Source organism: Nesoenas mayeri, assembly GCF_963082525.1.
Source record: "Nesoenas mayeri genome assembly, chromosome: 2".
In the NCBI taxonomy this organism is placed as follows: domain Eukaryota; kingdom Metazoa; phylum Chordata; class Aves; order Columbiformes; family Columbidae; genus Nesoenas; species Nesoenas mayeri.
The window spans coordinates 129,610,605-129,632,973 of NC_137543.1; the positions used below are offsets into that span (position 1 = coordinate 129,610,605).

Genomic DNA, 22,369 nt, shown 5'->3' on the forward strand with positions numbered 1-22,369 from the left:
GTTTGAAGAGCGGGCACACTTCACTCCTGACTTCTTCAGGGCTGGTACTAAAAGCTTTTTCTTCAGCCCATGTAGTAGATAATTTGAAGGAATAAAGGGAAATTCCAATGCCCCATTTTGGAAGCAGACTGACAAAATACTTGAGGTGCTCTCTGTCAGATTTACCCCACCTGTCACCTGCTCCTCATTTAAGCACCTCTGGTTAGGTGGCTGAGTCACCTTCAGCTTACTTGAACTCTGGAGAAGTGCCCGTCTCTCTCTCTGATTTGAGAAAGACAAATGATGTTGCCCCGGGAGATCTTAAATACTTAGGTGGTGTAAGTCTGTGTCTAGTTGTCAGTGTAAGCAAGTGGAGCAGTGCAGTAAAAGTGAACCTTTGTAGGGAATCAGTTAAAGGTGAGGACCCAGCATCCACACCAGGACGGGACTAGTCAGGACTAGCTCTAGTCTGGTCTAGTGGACTTAACGCTATGAGCACTGGGTGTGCTCCTAGAGCACAGTTCATCCAAAAGGGATTTGCTTTCCGTGTTTCAAGACTGTCCTGCAGTGCAAACCTAAATGTTGCAAGACTAGGGGCACCAGGAGATTCGCAGCAGAAGTTCCCTTCTGCTCTGTCCTAAAATACTAATACAGCCACACCTTAACTTCCTTTAGACTCCACACCACAAATGTGATGATAGAAATATTCTTCTGATTATATGGATTGTTTTTGTGTTAAAGTCCATGAGACCTCATTTTTTTTTATTTACCTGATGCTTCCAGGACATCACAACCCCTGTGTTATGTGTTCAAACAGGCAAAGGGCATTGTATAACTTGCACACAGTGTGTCCTGTAGATACACCCTCAAGGTACCAATGACAACAACTTTCAGTGCATTTTACTGCAAATTAGAGCCTGTTTCTTGCCATACGCTCTGCCAAGCTTTTCCAAAAAGCCAGATAGTCACCAATGAAAGCCAAGCGATAAAGTGGTCATTTTGGATGTGGAGCAGTGAAGAGGACAGGTGGTTATCTGAGCAAACAGTGTGCCAAAAAAGTAAAGCACTTGCTGCATGGTACGTGCAAGAGGGTATCCGAATGATGAGTTTGCAGGAAGTGTGTTTCCATTCCTGTGGTGAATATTTGACCTCTGCTTCTCAACAGAGATGTTATCATTAAACTCTTTTACTAAATGCAGCTTGAATCTAAGCAAGAAAGTTATAGTTTATGCTTACTCTACAGTTTAAAACCTGCATAAATTGAGAGAAATCTAAACCTGTTAAAAGTGCTAGTTCTTAATGAAATGCCACACAAATTTATCTTTTAGATAGGAAGTGACTATATATTCTCTTAAACTCACTATTCCTAATCTCAGTAGTAATTTCAGTGTAAATCCCATGAGGGTAACTGAGTATTTCTAACTAGAGAAGGTGAAGAAAGACCTTGTTGCAGGTGAAAATAGGGCATGTTGGTTGAAATGTTACAGCAAACTATATTGCCAAAGAGGCAGTGTAGGTTGGAAAAGTTTTTTGTTTGGAATTTGGGTGCTTCAGACTATCTGAATAGGGAGAGAAGTTTTCTGCAGCATACTGTTTTCTTCATTTAAGTCTAACACCTGGGGTTTGTTGGTTGGTTGGGTGTTTTTTGTGTTTTGGTTTTTTTAAGAGAAATGAATTCTGAAAATACATAAAGTGCTTTACTAGAGATCTTAAAATGCTGCTTCTGTCAGTATAGGTTTCTGAGCCTCTTCAAGAAAAGATTAATGGTAAACTTCAGTAACCAGTGAGCCCAGTTCAGGACTGTTCTGACACTGCAAGCAAGAGGACTGTGAAATAGTTGCCTCCCTGTTTCAGCAAGGAAATTTCTCTGTGTGAAAACTTCCTTATCTTCCTCAGTGGTGTTTTTTACACTTTTCCTAATGTGCAAATCCCTTGCCTAAGTGACACGCAATTCACAAAGCCGCTCTGCTACTCCAGGTTTTGGAGAGCATCACCCTTGTGTTATGTCCTCTGTTTGGTTTTCAAAAAAATATGCAGTTACCATGACAGCTCCTGCCCACACTAGAAATCCGTTATTGGGAGTCTCTGGCTTGGCTTTTATTTGCACATGCTGCAAACAGCACTGTTATTAAACAGACTGTTAATTAATCTTCCAGTCACTGACTGAGACAACTGATGTGACAACAGTTAAAACTTTCTGATTCTAGCAAAGAGCGGTCATGCAAACTGAGCTGAGTTTGCAAGCTCACTGCTTTTATGTATTGTTTGTTTATATAGAGATATTTATTATTTTTTCCTTACAAGCTGAAACCATGTTTACTTGATTAATTTATCAAGAAACTGGGAAAAAGAGGGGTTTTTTTTTTTGATTAGTCACCATCTTTTTTGGAAAGTATTTTCTTAGATGCTTTCTTCACAGTTTGAGGATATTATGTTCCATTTTATATAGATATTTATTGTACTATGTGTGTCTTTATTATTTTTTAAAGAATTTAAATATTCTAAAAGATTCTTGATACTGTACTTTGTCCTCTGAATAAATAGTGACAATTGAAGCATGTGTTTAGGATCCAAAATTCATGTTGTTCCTGTTTGAGACTTGATTGCTAGGTGTATTTCTAATAATGTACAGTAGTGCAGTCAGCTTGTATTACTGAAGGCTTTATTATGATTCATGCTACAGAATGACAGGAAGAGACAGTATCTGAGAACTTGACTTTTTGTTTTTCTTTTCCCTTTTAGGAATTTCCCGGGGATGCAGATCATGCCACTGGACTGCATTTGGGTGAAGGATGAGTTCTGCGTTTCTCTCAAGAGTCTTCCAACACATTTTCTTAATTACCTTTTAATGGTGTTCTAAGTGAGCTTATGTGAAACAAATGGTATTGCATCATGAGTGAAGAAAAAAGCCTTGGTGCATCCCAGAAAATGTTGTCTCCTTCAAGAAGTACTAGCAGCTGTTCCTCCAAGCAGGGAAGTCGACAGGTAGTACAAACTTTTTTAACCAAACTGAAAGCATTACTAAGTCTGCCTGTTACTTTTGCTCTTGAATATCAGCAAAACTCTTAAACTCTCTTTTCCTGTTGCTTGTTTATTTCATCACTTCTTTGTTTTCTCTACTCTCTTTTTGTAGTTGGTAGCTCTATCTTATTTTGAGGTGCATTAAACACATTACCAAAGAGCAGGCACTTGCACAACTGGAATGCCAACAGGGACTTTGAATTTCTGCCCCGTTGTATGTATGGTGTCTTTATAGTGAAATATTGCTGGTGTAAAGGCTTGGTCTTAGTGATTTGATGCTGAAATCCCAAATCTTTCATGTAGGATACCACTTTTGTGGTAGGATATTGCATACCTGCTCTTCTTATCGCAGGTTTCCAGGGAAAGGTGTGCCCGTGTGTCTGAAGGAGAAGGCATTTTTCTTAAACTTGAACTAGGGCCTCTTTGACAATGAAAAAGTGCCTGTGAATGCCTGGTTGTTGCTGTAGAACTCTAGTTAAGAAAATAAGTATTTGTGTAATGTGGTGCATCTGGGTGACTAATGCAAAGCATGCTTTGTTTTCTGCAGAGCTGATGCTATACTTTAAACCTCACAGTTTTAAAAGACATGTTTACGAGTGTTTGCACCAGACTGCTGAAGACAGCTTTTGTTGGTGGGCAAGAAACATTGACCTGCAGCCACACTGAGAATTAAGCTTAAACACACTCAATCCATGCTTGCGAAATTGTGAACAATGTGCTCGACATAAACTTCTTTTTTGTACAGCTCCTGGCTTAGTGGAGCTCTTGAAGCTGGCTCAGGTTGAAATATTAATTGGAATTGAGCATCCAAATCCCCCTAAAGCTTTGGAGACCTCAGCTGTGTTTTGAAATAGCACCTGCTTTTCTGGGACTTCTGGCTCTCTACATAAAATTGGCAAGGCAGACAAATCTCTGAACAATTTATGCCTTTTAAAGTGCTCTGCTTATAAGGAATGCTGTGCATGTCTAGTATACTGAGCAAAGAAATACTTGCTTTTGGCATGTCTTTTTTTGTTTTCCTGCAACGTTATTTTTTTGTATCCTCAGTATGAGATTACCTTTAAAAAGTGTAATTTGAAACATTTGGTATTGTCTGTTTCAACAGTTTGTGTCTACTAAGTGTAATAATGTAGTATTTTAGTAACAAGATTTGCATGAGCATGACTAAATCCACTGATGTGTTAAGCAGCCTGTATAAGGAACCATATTTATGCAGAAACAATTTCTGCAAGAACCTCGCTTATTGCCATTTAACATGATTAAATCTGTTGGCTAGCTCAGGTTTTTGATGCTATTATAGTGGGTTCCATTCCTTGTCCATTGTGTCCTCACCTGCTCTCTTTGGAGAAAATGAATAGTTCAGTAAGGTTTAATGTTATCTTGTCAGTCCTGAATTTTTTTTAGTCTCTGATCCTTGTACAAAAATGTGAAGTGTACCTGGTCAAGGTGAGAGCTGCACCTTGGTGCTTTTCTTGCATTCCTGGTACATCCATGATCATGCATTATAGCCAGGCAGATGGTAAATTGCCTCATACACCTGTCAGATCAAGCTAAATGGAGGTATAAAGTAGGTTGTTTCCTAATGTATATCGAAGAGTGATACAGTTGATGTTTCTTTGCGGTATTATAACATGGGACATCATGATAAGTATCCCCACTTTGATCAGTGTTTCAATGTTAATCTTTTCATTGTCAGTCATTGCAATACCAACAGTATACTTTTGCATCTAGGGAACATACACTGGTTGTCTGGCTGTCCATGTTTTCAGGGGCTGGTAATGGCAGAGGCAAGACTACGGAATTGAGGAGTTCGTGTGACTTGTTATGTGCTGGGAAATGATCAAGCTCTGCTTGCTTGCTTTTGCGACATAGTCTGAAAATTTGCAAACATGTTTTTCAGAAATTATGTGTGCTTTTTAAGGTTCAACTGGTCTATTATTTTTATTTTTAAGTAGGAACTTCTGATATTTGTAAGGAATGCTTTCATACTTCATTTCCTTCTTTACCAAGTGCAATAACTTCCTAGCTTATCCTGTAACTTGTTTTGCGTCTGCTAAAGTGATCTAGACGTCTTCCTTCAAATTAGTAAAATTTAGAAAGATAAAAAAATTCTAAATTACAGTTTCTTTCATCATTGTCAGTGTTCATGTGCATGGCTGCATATTGCTGACCATTAATTCCCTGGTGTTTTTCACGTGGCTGGTTTTTCACACTGAAGTTGTCTTGTAGTTTACAGAACAAACTGTTTTGCTCGGGAAAACAAAGATTTAAATATCCCGTGCAGTATACACTCTGGATATTTACTTAAAAATAACATGTGTGTGGTTTTTTTAAAATGTATTTGTTAATTCCTGTTTGTGACAATAGCATGTTTCAGTGGATGTTTTGTTAGACATACACTTCCGTGCTGCATGTGGAAAGAGGGACGCTTAGGTCTAGCAGAGGCAGTATTCTGCAAGACTTACTGGCCTGGACGCAGCAGTGCTTTGGGTGAGAATGGCTATCTTCTCCCTGTTCCTGCTCCCCAAAAGGCTCAGGACTTGCAGATTATAAAGATCTTTACCTTGATAGATAGGACCTCTCTTTAGTTGTGTAAACCGCATAGTATAGTATATATTTTAAAATCTAAATTGTTGGTCTGGGCAGTGAGGAGGTTGAGATTTCTTGTGTCCTGTCCCTTTGCTTCCCCCTTCCCACGCAGGAGTTGTTGTCACACTTGATCGAGTAGTTTTGTTTATTTTGTTAATTGCTTCTTTTCTCACTCAGCCTCCTGTATTGGTAAATTGCAGCCTCATAGTCCATCCCTGCTAATACCCACCTGCTCAGGGCTGACAAAACTGGGCATGAGTGATACCGCTGTCTGAGAGTTATTTAATTTGTTGTTTTCCATCTGTGTGTTAGTTTAAATGACAGCACTTTAGGTGCTCTATTAAGTTAACAGCAACCATCTAAAGTTCTATAAATCTGTTAAAGAAAATCCCCTAATTTAAAAAGTACCACAGACATTTTTTAATTTTTTTTTTTTTTTTTTGCAAATCCCTAGTAGAAAAGAAATACTGTTACTAATACTTTCTTATGCATAGTGCTGTGAAAGTTTAAATCATTTTGCCATATGCTGTGCAGATTGAGGAGTGTAGTGCTATGATTTTGATATTCTTTCCTTCATCTTCCAGCTCCACAGAGGGCTTCTTGTTCCTCCTTCAAACACTTGTGCCTCTCTCAGGGACCTTCAGAGCTGGGCTTGCTGCTTGCAGGTTAACAACAGATCTGCATGACAGGTCTTTTTCTCTGTGCTGCTGATGTGACACAGCAGTTCTTTTAATCTGATAAAGTAGGAAGAAATTCTGAGACATGCAAGGGAAGGGACCTGGACAGCTCATTTGTTTTTCTCCCCAAAATAGTGAGATCTGAGTTTTGAGTCTCTCTGATTTCCTAGGCACAGACTGTGTTGCAGGTACACACTGGCACCAAATAATAAGAAGCTACCCTAGACTGGGCTATGGAACCCCATAGTGCAAAGTACAAGTACATGTGTCTGCGGTGTAGAGTATAAGTAAAGTCCTGTGATGCAGAAGACAGGCCACTGTGCCAAAAATGAACTGAATTAAGCAGAGCTGCAGACTTGGAGGGGCCTGCTCCTTCCTTTGCTAAACTTGGTGCCCTTTTTCCGCCAGATGCAACACATCTGCAATGTGAACTGAAGATGTTAACAGTTAATCCTGTTCCACGAAGTTCAGCTTCACCTTGAAGGCCAATAGCAGGTTGGAGGCTACTGCCACATCCCACCTCTGCTTTCATCTGCTTTTCTACTTCAGTCATTGAATGAGATCTCTTACACAAACCCATAATTCAAACTGTGTTTTGTGAGGAAGGAAAACTGGTATTGATCTTCTTTAAATTTAAATTGACCTGTAAGCAGAAGAAGATATATTCTAGTAGTTATTTTTAAGTCTAATTTGTTAACTAACTTTTAAAATAGATTCAGTAGGGAAAAGCTCTATGTCAGGAGAACTGCTTAAAAAAGCTTGTGTTCTAAAAAAGAAAATTAAATCATTTCTGCCAGTTTTATGAACCGTAACGAATGCTGTAGTTGCAGCTGATGCCAACCCTTATCCTCCACAAAGCGGGCTTCTATTTTTGGCACTTTAAAATATTCGGTACAACTGACTGCATTTTACACTGGAGAAAGTCTGGTACTGTCATCTGTTTCGTTCAGGGAGCTGCAAGTGCAAGCATCGGTCTGAGAGCTGTTCAAACTCATTACTTCATCCTTTCTCCTGAAATAATTTGCTTTGAGGAGCTGTATAGTACAGAATATTGCAAAAAATGAGGAGTCATTTGTTTTATTTAATAAAGGAAAGGACTACTGTTACCTAGTGATAGACTCACCTCTGAAGACCAAAGTGTATGTGTTTTATTTTGTTTTGCTTTGTTTCTCAGCCACAGAGCAGGTATAGCCAAGTAGCAACTACTGCAGGGTGAATTTCCAGTGCTGCAAGGGGTACCTCTGGGCCTGAGAAAAGTAAAGAGTATGTTCCTCCCTCAGCCTCGAGTGAAACTTCTGCCTGGGCAGCAAATGCAGTGTTGATCATTTTGTGCAGATATTGGCCCCTAATGATAAAAAAACCTTTTGTAGTGTCATAACCTTGACACTACCAATCTGGACATCAGGCTTATGCTGGAATTGTTAATGCCATTCAGCTGGGAGTTTGTTGTGCTTTTTTTTTTCCTTTTTTTTTTGGGGGGTGGGGAGGTGGTGGTGGTGGTTTTTGGTTTGGTTGGTTTGTTTAATTTAGCACTGTGGTTTGAGGTACCTCTTCCAGTTCCCTGTTGCAGGATAACAACCAGCAAAATAGAGCGTAACCTGAATTATTCCAGTAGCTTTTAGGAAATCCTGTGTCTCCAATTTGTTCCTCTGCTGTTTCAGACAGATGAGAGCAGTTGATAACCAACCAGCCTGATTAATTTACCTTCATTTTAGAGAGTAAGCAGTTTTCTTTTGCTTCTGCAGCTGCTCCCAGCAACAGCCAACTGACGCTTTTTCCTCATTAAATGAGATGTCAGATCTCTTGCTGAACAAAATACTGATCAAGACCCCGTAGGGTTTGGATCAAGAGTGAATGGATCCAAAATGAGTTGCAACAGCTGTGTGTTGAAAAATGTGTGAGTTTGGGGGCTCAGGTGGGAAAGGTTGGACTCTTTTTGAGAGATACATGTGGAAGGGGACCAAATGCTGTTACTGCGCTGTTGTGCCATGCATATATCCAGCAGATGCCCAAAATGTTAATTCTCTGAGCTATTCCTTGCCTTTCCTTGGGCAACTTAGTTGATTGAATAGTCTTGTGCTTTTAAAAGGATTAATTTCTAATCCAACTAAAGCTACGTTTACATAAAGTTTGCAGTTGAAGTGTGAGGTTCCCAGAGCAGAAATGTGGGTAATAGACTTGCCTTCAGCTGAGACTTGGCAGGACATTGGGCCTGCTTGATGGGAAGAAGTGCTCTCGCTTTTCTTCCTGCTTTCACACTTTTTAATGGTGGAGGCACTTTCTTGGCCACTTCACTGACCTGAAGAACAGTGAGAAATGTGGTTCTCCTGCAGAAACATGGGAGACACCTGGTGCCTGACTGCAGGAGTGGCCCAGACAAAATTTGAGTTGGAATGCAGGCCAGAATATACTCTGTATCTTAAAGTTTTACCAAAACTATTTGACACCATGTCTATTCCAGATGGGTGCAAGTGGCTGAGTAATTTCTCAGCTGCTTCCTTCTGTTCACCTCTGCAAGCAGACCACTCTTATCAACCTTCAGTTGTTCAAGCTTAACCAGAGTCTCTGAGAACTTGATCCGAAATTCTTCGCTAGGTGTAACACTGGAATATTGAAAAGTATCTGCTGTTCACTAGTCTTAACTGCTGCCGGGTTAATTCTCAGTGGAAAAATTATGTGTTTGGGTACTGTAGTTTAATATATTTCAGCTGAGGCAATTACTGAAGCTTGCTCAGTAATCAGGCAAAACAGCTTTTAAGCTCTTTTGGCTGATTTAAAGAAGAAAGAAACAAAAACATAAACACAGCATTTTTCTCAATCTTGCAGATTGTCCTGGTGGTCCTTAATTAGAATTATCTTTCACTACTTCCATCAGGTTTCTCACTTTGTGAGCCATTTACCTTTTTCAAAGTCTCCAATTTGAAACCGGCTAATGTCAAGATTAATTTTTATATTGGCTAATTTAGTAGATAATATTTTCTGAGAAAATGAGATTTCATCCACATGTGGGCATTTAAGCAGCAATAAGTTCAGCTCATACAAGTAAATTGTAGCATTATACTATATTTAATGATATTTAAAGAGGCTGCTCTCTATCATCATAACAGTCCCACTCCTTGTTATCATATAAGGCTTCATCAGTAATCTTTAACAGGAAAAAGAAATCCAAGCCCACTACGGAAAGCACTTAGTGTCACAAAACTTACATTTATGGCACAAGAGGTGGTGGAACGTCATTTTTCTTTGGCTTTCAAGGTTTTGGACTGGAATGTTCTGTCAAAAAGGGAAAAAAAAAAAGAGAGGGGAAAAGTCCTTAATATTGGAGGCTTAGGCTGCCTTTGTACTTGAGTATCTGTCAAACTGCAGCTGGCGAGCTCTACCTGCTGTGCCTGGTGTTAGGCTGATGTACTGGACACAGCCCAGGAGGCTTTCTCCTCTTCCTTCAGCCCAATAAAATAGTGGTATCCATGAGTAGCTTCTCTGTTCCCTCATCTCATATTATAGTAATTTACCCCAAAGCAGGACAGGATTCATGATTATTGAGAATTTTAAGTAAGTCCCAAAGTAGTAAAAATACAAAGAATATGGAGTGTAACTTATGGTTTTCAACAGGAAAAACATGATTTCCTGATCATTGTTTCAAAATAATGGTATCTAATGCGCTGTCAACACACCTTCAAAACTGGAGGGAATAAAGAAGCTATTTGTTACAAAACTGACAAGGATAAAATCCGAACCTGTAGGGATAAAAAAATAAGTGTGCTATGATAACAATTTCAGTTAGAACAACTGCAGTTTTAACTTACCTTCAGGTAGTAGAACATCATTGCGTGGCCTGTAGGGTGTTGAATAACAGGAGCTGCTCAGCACCACATTTCTGCTGCTTGCAGCCTGTTGTGTAGCGCTGGCACGGAAGCAGAGCAGCTTTCCAGTTTGTTCCATGAAGTGCAATGCAAGAAAAATAATAACAAAACAATGGAGTGCTGCCAGCAATGTGGTAGAAAGGAGATCGGATTCCTTAGGCTGTTTAGTGAATGTCTTTTCAAAGATGGTTTACTGTTAGGCCTTGTTACTCAAGTAATCAGCATATTACCTACTGTAGTTTGTTGGGTTTTTTTTGTTTTGTTTTGTTTTTTTCCTTGGTTTCTAGGGGTGAATTTTAAGGATTCTGGAGATAGATAAATGTGGTGGGTTGAGCCTGGCTGGACACCAGGTGCCCACCAAAGCTCCTCTATCATTCCCTTTGATCAGCTGGACAGGGAAGAGAAAATAAAATGAAAGGCTTGGGGTTGAGATAAGGACAGGGAGAGATCACTCCTATTCAGAGTAAGATAATGAGAAATAAAACCAAATCTTAAAACACCTTTCACCCACACCTCCCTTCTTTCCAGGCTTAACTTTATTCCTGAATTCTCTACCTATTCCCACCCCCACAGTGGTGCAGGGGGACAGGGAATGGGGGTTGTGGTCAGTTCACCCCACATTTTCTCTGCCACTCCTTCCTCCTCACACTCCTCCCGTGTTCCAGCGTGGAGTCCCTTCAATGGGAGACAGTCCTCCATGAACTCCAACATGAGTCCTTCCCACAGGCTGTGGTTCTTCATGAACTGCTGCAGTCCAGGTCTCCCATAGAGTCACAAGTCCCGCCAGCAAACCTGCTCCAGCCTGGGCTCCTCTCTCCATGGGTCCGCACATCCTGCCAGGAACCTGCTCCAGCTTGGGCTTCACATGGGGTCACAGCCTCCTTCGGGCATCACCTGCTCCAGTGTGGGGTCCTCCATTACAGGTGGATTTCTGCTCCACCGTGGACATCCATGGGCTGCGGAGGACAGCTCAGCCAGGCTCACCATGGGCTGCAGGGGAACCTCTGCTTCAGCACCTGAAGCACCTCCTGCCCGCCTCCTTCCCTGATCTGGGTGTCTGCAGAGCTGTTTCTCTCAGATATTCCCACTTGTGTCTCTGACTGCAGTTGCTGTGCGTGTGTTTTTGCCCCCTCCTTAACTGTGTTATCCCAGAGCTGCTACCACCATCGCTGATGGGCTCAGCCTTGGCCAGCGGTGGGTCCATCTTGGAGCTGGCTGGCACTGGGTTTGTCAGACACACAGAAGCTTCCACACCTGTAGCCTCCCAGCTACCATAACCTTGCCACACAAACCCAATACAGCCAACTAGCACTCTTGCTGACTTTTCTTTCATTTTTGTTTTAAATTTTTTTTGAGTCAGTCAACTTTTTGGAGGGTAATGCTTCCCTATGTATCTTACAGGGAGGACCACAGGTACTCACCTACCTGGGATAGTTCTGTTTTCCCCAAAGTGTTTCATGCAAGTCCTTTTTTGTCATTAAATTCTATATGTTAAAGTGTTCTTTGTCTTTTTCAAATAGATGGGGATGATACTAGCACATGCCATTTCCTGTCAGTTGTTTGTAATTCTAGATCTGTCAAATCCTATGGTTGCTGGTAATAAATAATTTGTGAGATCTTTGATCAGAAACCTTGAAACTCGTGTTACATTTTCATTAGAGTCAATCCATAAATAAGAACTATAAAAATGTTATGAGATATACTCTCTGTTACATTGCTGCAGGGCCTTTCTTTTAAGAGTTCCTGATGGCAAAAAAGAGATATCCTCTCTTAATTAGAGGTGTATCTGATGAAGGGTTTTTAAAATTTTTCTTGTACACTCTCTTTATGTTTGATTCCTCATAGTACTCTCTAAACAGAGTTATTTCCTTGGCTTTTTCATTATTTCTACTTTATGGAGGCTGCAAGTCACACTAAGCACAAAACCTTGAGTTACTGAATGTGAGCAGAAGAGTTTTATATAAAAGGTGTCTTTTATTTCTGCTTCATAGCGTACAAAGCATGTCCTTTTAGCATAGGCTTTTTGTGCCTGTGATGGCAGAATGTTTTGTATGCTAAATTGAGAGTAGGCTGTGGCTGTACACTGTGTGTATGTATGTACTTACAGAAAAATATACATATAAAATGCTGGTAAGCATATATATTCAACAAAGCGTGTTGTTATGAAAGTAGTGTTTTATTTAGTTTGTATTATTTGTATCAAAATTTTAAAAAAGAATCTTGTCTCTTGGAAGATACATAACAAAGTATAAAGACGGATCTAAGCTTAGATTTCAATGTTATTTGGGTTTTTTGCATTTATAGCCTTCATCCTTCTGAATCTCTCTTAACAATTCTGTTCTTTTGAAGAAACAAGATCTAGATTTGGATTTTCTTTTTTAAGCAGGACAGCTGGGAAATTGTAGAAGGACTCCGGGGAGCAATGAATTGTACCCAGGAGCCCCAGAAGCAGGAGGGCTGCTTGCTGAAAAAGAGGAAATGGCCTTTGAAGGGCTGGCACAAGGTAGGAAAGGAATGTTTGTCTGAAAGCTCCATGTCATGTGAGTGGGACTTGCTTGGTGTGGTTTTGTGGCAAAAAGGTTACTTAAGAACAGAGAAAGTGTTTTCCAAGTAAATATAAGGGGGGATGTTGTGGTTGCTGTTTGTTTGTTTGTTGGTTTTGTTAGTTTGGTTGCTTTTTAATTCTTCATATTTCTGGTTACAGAGATACTTCTTTTTGGACAGAGGGATTTTGAAGTATTCCAAATGCCAAGGTGATGTAAGTGATCAGAAACCCTTTAAGGCCATTTTAAGGTAACAACACTGTTTTGTTCAAAATGACGATAAATTGGTATTGTTGACAATGGGAAATAGAGTTTCAGCAGTTGTAAATGGTAGGTTGAAGGAGGGGAAATGATGATTTCAGTAGGTAATATCTATCCTTTTGCTTTATTCTGGAGTGATTGTATTCTTTTTACTTTTTTCAGATAGAGAGAGGGAAGCTTCATGGCTGTATTGATGTTGGACTTTCTGTCATGTCTGTAAAGAAATCAACAAAATGTATAGATTTGGATACAGAAGAGCAGATATACCATCTGAAGGTAGGTCTTCAAGATTGTTATAACCTTGCTCCTGAAATAACAACGTTAGGTACAGTGGATATCTTCTTTTCTTTTTAATAGTAAGAGGTCTGTTAGTTACAGTAATAACTTAGTTTTTAGTCTCAGCAGACTAGTCTACACTTTATAACTTGAGAGGCCTTAGTGTACAGTTCCAGAGTCAGTAACCCTGTTTCAAATAGAAATATTGAAGATGCCTCACATTTAGCAGCACTCTTTTCACTCAGCACCTTTTTTGGCAAAGGGTATGCACTTGTTGCACAAGTGCTTTTGTTTTCAGTAGTTGTATCTTGCTCTTTGTCTTACCTATAGAGGAAGTATTTTCCACAGTCAAATGTGTATGTAGAAGCATAGTGAGAAAAACTTTTCCAATATTTTGCCAATGAAGGTCAGACAAGCTAGCTGTCTAGTCAGCACACAATACCTTAGTTTATTTTTTTCCGATTTTGAATGCGAATGTTAAAAACCCCGAAATTTTGTGCAGGTGAAATCTCAGGAACTGTTTGATGAATGGGTAGCAAAACTTCGTCACCACAGAATGTACCGTCAGAACGAAATCTCCATGTTTCCTCATGACGTCAATAATATTTTCTTCCCTGTATCTACTACTGCGGACTCTTTCCCTGGTTTCTGTGATTCTACTCCGGGTAGAAAGGTAATAGTTATGATTTATAAATAATCACCTTTCATCAGGGATTAAATTAGTCTGATTTGTGTTTATTAAGTAAAGACTATAATGGAAGTTTGTGGTGGGGTTTAAGTTATGATCTAAAATGTCAGGAGGAAAATTATATTATTTATTGATCTACTCCCAGCAGTTTTCTCTATGATGCTGTTAAATTTTATAATATTGTTTTAATGCAGTAAATTATATTTTGTAATGACTTTTAAAACTGGATATTGAGTTAGAATTCTCTTAACATTTGAGGCATGTATCAGTATTTGTCTGATATGTGCTGGTGAATATTGGTCTGGGTCCCAGAAGAGCACTTGGCTACTTTTTTTTCCCTTCAGCATTTTTTCATTTAGACGTTAGCTAATAAAACCTCTACCCTTTTACATTAATGAATCTGCCTGTGCTTACCTGAGAACGATATAGGAATTATCTGAGAGCCACCACCTGTGACCACTATTTTTATTTTGAACTGAGGTAGAAGAATTATTCAAACCAATCCAAGGACCATGCTGTAGGTGGGTATGGGGTCTGGATGCGCCCGGTTGGCAGTGTACGTCTCTTTAGGTAAATTCTGTGACTTAGTTTCACAAATGACCTGACAAATGCTCAGTCCATCACTATGACTTAATCTCTTTGATGCAGTCTCAAGAAAGAGTGATTGTGCCTGAAAACAATGTCTGTGCCTTCAGCAGTCTTGCTGATGTTCACCCAAATAAGCTCTTCTGTTCCAATCTAGAACCAATGATCTCTTCTGAGAATAATGACTATTTTAGTAATACTGTGTTACTTAGTATAACTCAAACAGCTGTTTCTGCCAAATCCAGAAGAAGTGTCTCCTAAGCAGCAATCACCTCTTTCTCATCCTCCTACCTAAGTTTTTTTTTTCCCCTGGCTCTATTGCTGTAGGATCTGAGTGGGCTTGTTCCATGATACTGGTGGTTCATCACTTTGGTAGGACTATCCTTTCACCAAACAGAAATATGAAGGGCAACGAAGTTGGTGATGGGCCTGGAGCACAAGTCTGAGGAGCAGCTGAGGGAACTGGGGCTGTTCAGCCTGGAGAAAAGGAGGCTGAGGGGAGACATTATCGCTGTCTACAACTACCTGAGAGGAGGTTGTAACATGGAGGGTGTTGGTCTCTTCTCCTGAGTGACAAGTGACAGGACAAGAGGAAATGGTCTCAAGTTGTGCCAGAGGAAGTTTAGTTTGGATGTTAGGAAATGTTTCTTCACAGAAAGGGTTGTCAGGCATTGGAAAAGCATGCCCAGGGAAGTGGTGGAGTCACCATCCCTGGAGATGTTTAAAAGACATGTAGGCATAGCACTTAGGGACATGGTTTAGAGGTGAACTTGACAATGTTAGGTTAACAGTTGGACTCGATCTTAAAGGTCTTTTCCAGCCAAAGTGTTTCCATGTGCCTGCACAGGTCTTTGCTGGTGGCTGAGAGGCAGAAGATCTGTGTGAGTGGGTGGCTGAGCAAACAGTAACTCACCGTGTGTCAGTAGCAGGACTGTTGTGCAAAGAGCTGCCGGCGAGCTCTCTGCTGTGCCAGCACCTCTGTGGCTCTGCCAGCCTGCTCTTCCCAGGCTGTGTCTGCAAGAAAATGGCAAACATCTTGTGGCCATTTGATGATTTTCTCCCAAAAAACAACTGGGATAGAGGAGGAGAATACCGAGGGCAAAACTGGAACATTGCAAAGCCCCTGATATCTCTATCCCTGTGCAATCCCTCTCTCTCTCTCAAAAAAAAACAAAACAAAACCACCCCAAACCAACCACAACAACAACAACAAAACAAAACAAAAACACAAGGAAAAAAAAAATCCACGTGGCCAGCATATCTAAAATCTATGTTCCTTGTCAAGAAACTAACCATTTCTTCTTTGGCATGAAATACTTTAATTCACTTATAATTTATTAATCCAGATTTGCACTGCAAAGAAGCCCTACTTATTTTCATGTGAAAAATAGAACGGGATAGTTCTTAAGCTGCAGTTAATCACCTTAGCTCAGCTGAAGCTAAATGGAAGTTTGCCAACTTACACTAGCCCTAGCTTGATGTTACTTGATATCAATCTACCAGTTAGATTATTGTGAGAAAAATATACCAAGGGAACTTTGCATTACATTTTATTTGCCTTTAGAAACACACAGTCAGTTTTCACTTTTTTTAATTTTGTTTTTTTCAGTTGTTGTTGAGACGTAGGTTTATCTACCTACATACGTTTGTGTGGAATGCTTGGATTCTAAAGCTTAGCCATGCTGATCAAAACTAAAGCTATGCTAACTGGAGCTACACAAACTCTATTTTGCCTGTTTCTTGGTAATGCCTGCTTCCTTCTACCCTTCTGCTTGTGTGCCCTTCATGTATATGAATTCTGGAAAAGCTGATTATATGAGCTAGATTTCTGAAGAGATAAATGTGGGATTTGTTCACAAAGTGCCACTGCAATTGCTCATCTTTAAATTCAGTTTACTTGTGCTTTTAAAGGTGCTGAGGTTATTACATGAGTATACATATATAGATAACTAGAGCTCATACAATTTTATGTATGAATAAAACAGCTAAGCTACCTAGATTAATTTTAAAAGTGTGCTTATTGCATACTGACTATATGAATTGACACCAAACTGAATGACATCACATGGATAGGGCATTTTATTTTATTCTGCAACTCAAGTTGAAGCTTATACTGTAAATTTTAAAAGACCTACTAAGAAAATGGTAACTGACTGAGATGTAGATGATGTTTCCTATGAACAGATTTAAAACCAGTGCTACCTAAGCTACCTGAGTTTTGACATAAGGTGAGCAAGGGGTAACAAAGTTTGTGTTTGCTTTAGAGAAGAGCCAAACACCTTAGTCAGCTTTTCTCATAACTAGTAAAACAGTCATGTAATATTGGTTTAGATGAAACATTGTAAAACTGATTTTAAACAAGATGTTGACAAAGCATGTCATTTGTGCAACTTCTGGACACAGACGTTATTAAAGATGAAAGGTTTTGTAAGGTCTAAAATTAATTAGACATTTGAATCACTATTATTTGTAGTTACATTAGAGAAGAAGACAGCATTATAGGCCATAACGAAGTGACAGTAGTATTGAGTAGAAATTTCTTCCCACTGGAAACTTAATTGCACTGCCTAATGAGCTCTTACACAGAATTTCCAGCATCTCCTGAAGCATCTGGCAGGGGCACTGCTGAAAATGAGATAAGTTTGAAAATGATCACTGAGACGTTGTAAAAGGGTGGTATTTACCCAGATGAGGTGCATAGTCACACATGTATTAAGGCCTGTCAAGCCAAATCACATACTACAGTCACATAACCTTGAGTAAAATTTTTAAATAACATCTAGTAGGTCTTGCTATCTTCACTGGAAAACAGCATGAACAAATACATGCCTGTTGCATTTAAGCTACTTTGAAGGCTTCTTTGGGGAGAATGGAGAGGAACAGAATGTCCAGCTTTGGTCCTGTTCAGATATGGTTCTTTAATTGTATAAAGTTTACTTAATTGATGCAGAATTTTGCCCTTCCTCAAAATTCAGTTTTCAGCATTTTTTTTTGGTTCCTTTAGTATTGCCACTGTTCACGGACAGCAGTTATGTTAGATATCCTGACGCTATGCTCAATGACTGTACACCTAGTCTTGTTCATACACTCTTTTTCTTCCATGTTATTGATGCCTTCAGTCCTTGTGCCTGACTGTGGACCTCAAGAGTTGTTTGTCAAAATTTGTACATACGACACTAAAATATCATTTGTTACTTATTCACTTGTTCTTGTTTGGAACAGGCAGGCGGCTTGACCAAGCAGAATTCGTTGTCAGCTGGAGGTAACTTGTCATTTTCCTTTTCGAGTAATGAGTCCAGGATTTCATCTTGGCTACAGTCTTCTGAAGACATGGAAAAATGTTCAAGAGGTAATGATATTTGAAGGAAATTGAAAATAGGCTAATATTTCCCCTAGTTTTTATTGACAGTGAGAGTACTACACTGTAAGAAGTCATTATAGTTATGAGTTTTGTCTGAAACTGAGGGAGCAAAGGGGTGGTTGTCGATTAGTTGGCAAATCACTTGATTTCAAAAGGACTAGTGATTTTGGATGTTGGGGTATCAATTGTGGGCACCTCTTCAAGGAAGAAATATATTTTATACATTTTCTTTTATATACAAACATCACCTTCAGTAGTAAGTTTTGAACTTTCTTAAGCCGAGCATTCACAAAAGGGAAGCACACAAAATCTAGTCATTTAAAAATCACTAACTGTAATTCAAAGTCACCTTCTGCTTTCACACTTCCCCAGTAGCATGAAGATGTTTCTCTTGTTGGTAATGTCTATGTGATACTTATTTGAAAAGGTTCTAACCACCAGTGAGTTTCAGCTCTAATACAGAGGAGCCTCATCTTTAGCTCTAACTATACAATTCAGTCTTGATGCCTATGGAATTGTTACCCTCACCACGAGGAGCTCTGACTAGTCCCAAACTGCAGTAATGATCACATTATTCTTACTTTTCTGCAACCAATTAGGATAAAATATAGTGATCATTATACACACCATGTAGATACATGTCATATTTTGAATTTGAACTTGAAGATAGAAGGATACAAGCTTTTCATCCAGTCATCTAATGAATAGCTTATATTAGCTATAATAAAAATAAAACTAACCTACAAAGAAAAAACTTCCAGTGTGTCTGTTACTTTAGGGCAACTGAAAATATTCTCTTGTTCAAAACAGACCTCTCGAACTGTCACACATATTTACTGGAAATGAACCAGCTGTTACAGAGCATGGATGTTCTTCACAGGACGTATTCAGCGCCTGCTATAAATGCTATGCAGGTTTGTTGTTCAAAAAACAAAACCAAAAAAGGCTTTGCCTTGCAATTCCAAAAAACAGCCCCAAATCCTAAAGTCTCAATATATTTCTTCTTAGCTCTGCTAGTTTTGTGGCAATCTGTAAAATTTTTGTCCTGCATGTTGTTAAAAGGTTGGACCTTTTGAAAGCCCAAAGAAGGAAAAGAGAACACACAGGAGGTGGCGGTCCAGGGTTGTTGGGAAAGAGGCTAAAGGAATGCTACAGGTAATTTAAGACCTTTCAGTTCCCATCTTTCTCTAAATCTTAGTTACTGATCACTTCTTGGTGTAACCAGTTTAGGAAATATGAATCTTTCCAAGAAGTGTCCTGTGCTACTTCATTCTAAGTGATCAGACAAAACACAGAAATGTTGTCATTGATACCTGCAATAGGATCTGCCCTGTTACCTTCAGGAAACTGGCCACATTTTTACCCATTTTTTCAGTCTGTCTCCAATTTGGGGTGTTGTCGTGTTGGTTTTTTTCATCAATATAGATTTTTGCAAATTCTCCAGATAGTTTTGTACACATTTGCATCCAGAGACCATGTGATAAGTTATTTATAAGTGGGGCAAAATAGTATAGTGATATGCTACAGCTCTCAATGACTTATTTCTTGGAGTTTTGCCAAATCTTCAATTGTGACATCTTGGGCAAAGTTGTATCTATGGTTTCATTTGACAGGTGTCATCCATTTCAAGCCTTTTGGTAACTGTCAGTAGTTTTTCCATTTTTGGTGTCTCCAACATGTAACCCAGGCGGATACAATAAAACAAAATTGTCTTTACAGTTTATGAAAGCGTCACAAATGGCCATCCTCCTTACAGGTGCCTTCAGTATTTTCTGCCCCTATGAGACTGCATGCTTCCAATCCTAACTTATCAACAATAGATTTTGTAGAGGAGAAAAATTACTCTGACGGCTCTGAAACATCATCAGAATTTACTAAAATGCAAGAGGACTTATTTCACATTGCACATAAAGGTAAATGAAATTGTCTTTCGTGGGTGGTTTTATATCATCACAATTTAAATTATGATGTGAAGTCTGAGAATGCTTCCTGTTTGATATTTAGGAAAAGCAGAAAATGCCCTCCCTTCCTGTCATTCCCTTGAGGAATTGCAAATGTTGAGATCTTGACTAATTTGAAAAAAGTGACTTAAACGTGTTGGTTTTTTGTGTTTTGTTTGTTTGTTTGCTGTTGGTTTGTTTTTTGGGTTTTTTGTCTTTGTTTTTTAATTTTTTTTTGTCTAGTAAAGGACAACCCTTTGTTTTATGTGCTAAACTTACGTTGGATTTTTTTGCCAAAAGATAACAATCCTAAAATCAGCTGCTATAAATACAACAGCAGATTTATACTCTTTTGTCTTTGCATGCATGTGTGTATGTGAGCACATGTATGTTTGTGTATTTGGCATGCTTCACTGTGTTTCGGAGTCAACATTTGTTGGTGATGCAAGGGTTGCTATGGTAGTAACCTATTTTTAGTGAATACAGAAGAGTAAAATCATGTAAAGCAGCCAGAGGGGCAGCTTGACTAGAAATGGTTTCTTCTCAGAATCATTTTTCATTAGCAGCCCTTTGCTCCATCATCCTCGCACCAGAAACATTCTTTTTGTTGAAGTGATCTCTGTGAAGAAGGCACTTAAGCATTTATAGACTTTTGGGAGTATTGGCTTTGTCCTCTTTTGCAGAAGAAAATGATTGATGCTATCAATAAGCATTCTTTGCTTGTTTTTCCCTTCTAGTGCTGATGTGTCTTGATTCTTTTATGTAAGAAAAGTATCTAAGTAGTAAACTTTATTAAGTCAATTATAGTCAAAACTGATGTATGTTTTCCAAAACAAGAAAACAAGTGGGGGTGGGGTGCAGTCAGGAAACTTGCTATTAAGCAGAGCAAAGAAATTGCCTACTCAAGGTCATCTTACCTAAAATGTCCGTGTTGGAAATTTTGGTTAGACTGACCCATGCATCAAGGGGACAATTGACTTGGTGCTATTTAATACAGTATCACTTTATTAAGAGTACAAAGATTTTTTTTCCCCGAAAGTTGCTTTATACCCCACCCCTTCCAATAAAGAGTAGCAAAGACAACTTTTGCTTTAGCTTTTGATACAAGTTAAATAAAATGTATCATTAGTACTTAAGTATGTAATAATTATTGAAAATTTAACTATTATACAACTTATTAAATTACATTGAAGGTCACTGAAGATTTTGACATGAAAGGCTAAGATAATAAAATAGATCATAAGATAATAAAGGATAATAAAATAGATCATGGTGGCTGCATCTTCCTCTCTACTCCCTGCGATACTGTTAAAGATTTCCTCAAATAGGTTAAAGCATGAGAATTAGCTTGGGTATTGGTTTGCAGTGTTGAAATACACCTAAGATGATATTCTTATAAGAGTAAATTAGGTTACATTATTTAATGAAGTGGTGATGATTCAGGTTAGCCCTGAGTGGATGATGAGGAGAGGTATCAGACATTCCTTTCTCTTTGCCCTTTCCATGCATCCATGCTCAGATTTCATGTTATTTCCCTGTAGGTGGATAGATTTTTACATTGCCCATTCTCATGACTGTATTACAAGGCTTAATTAGGCCTCCAGAAATCCTGTAATTCTCCAATTGAATATGAATGGTGAAATCCTGCATAAACAAATATTACTTGAATAAATTTTTGTTCCTTGTGGTTAAAGAAAAGATTAAACGCCTTAGAAGTAAAAAAACAAGGAAAGTGCATTTCCCCTTTAAAAATCTAGTAATTTTAAAATTGCATGATCTGTTGTCTGATTTGAATGTTTCAGGCTGGTGATACTGACTCAGGAAGGAGTAGAAGTAGCAGCGTAATGTGGACAACATTCAGGATCTGACCCTTTGAGTCACTAAATCATCTAACAAGCTGAAATTTCTTTATCCCAAAGAGATAACAAAACTCAACACCACAGTTGGCTTGCTTGTGGGGAAACTACTAACCCTATAGCTGTGGCACAGTATGTGTTATAGCTGCTTTTTGATTTTTTTTTGTTGTTTTTTTTTTTTCCTATTTCACTTTTTTTCTTCCCTCTCTTCTTCTCCACCACTGGCATTATTAAAGGAATGTGGAATAGAGTCATGACCATCTGAAGAGTCAAGCTAATTGGGGAACAAAAGAAAGTGAAGAGCAGATGTGGTTAGTTAGCTTTGTTGCCATCTGTCACAAATAATCGGAGTAATTTTGACTGTGGCTAATATAGTCAACACGGTAGCATTCACCATAAACATTTCTTCTACTAAAAAATCTACCCTATAACCTTGATTAATATGACTTGTTTTTAGTAACCTACCCTGGATCTCTTAAACTAAATTCTTGTTTCTGTCATCATAAATGATGTTTTGTTGAAGTTTTACATAATTGGCTGAATACCATTTGTAGCTGGTTTTAACTGTCACTTTTTATGAAATGGTTCTAGTTTACTTCACCTTGAGGTCAGCGTTCAGCACCATATCTACAGAGAGAGAAAAGCTGAAGCAGATGCTGGAGCACGATGCATCTTCCTCTCCATCTGCACAAATAGTTGGCTTGAAGAATGCCTTAACATCTGTAAGTGA

At 38.8% G+C, this 22,369-nt stretch overlaps 1 protein-coding gene across 1 annotated transcript in view; it reads left to right on the forward strand.

Annotated features, from left to right (window-relative positions):
• Positions 1–2,871: 2,871 nt before the first annotated feature.
• OSBPL3 (oxysterol binding protein like 3) overlaps positions 2,872–22,369 on the forward strand; it is a gene marked incomplete at both ends in the record, with an annotated part of 45,256 nt that continues 25,758 nt past the window's right edge. The window contains 10 exons of the mRNA XM_080340024.1: positions 2,872–2,964; positions 12,516–12,632; positions 12,834–12,887; positions 13,096–13,209; positions 13,712–13,882; positions 17,705–17,831; positions 18,654–18,757; positions 18,906–18,998; positions 19,600–19,756; positions 22,231–22,361. Of these exons, the coding sequence (XP_080196150.1) occupies positions 2,872–2,964; positions 12,516–12,632; positions 12,834–12,887; positions 13,096–13,209; positions 13,712–13,882; positions 17,705–17,831; positions 18,654–18,757; positions 18,906–18,998; positions 19,600–19,756; positions 22,231–22,361 (1,161 nt within the window). The remainder of the gene's footprint in view (positions 2,965–12,515; positions 12,633–12,833; positions 12,888–13,095; positions 13,210–13,711; positions 13,883–17,704; positions 17,832–18,653; positions 18,758–18,905; positions 18,999–19,599; positions 19,757–22,230; positions 22,362–22,369) is intronic.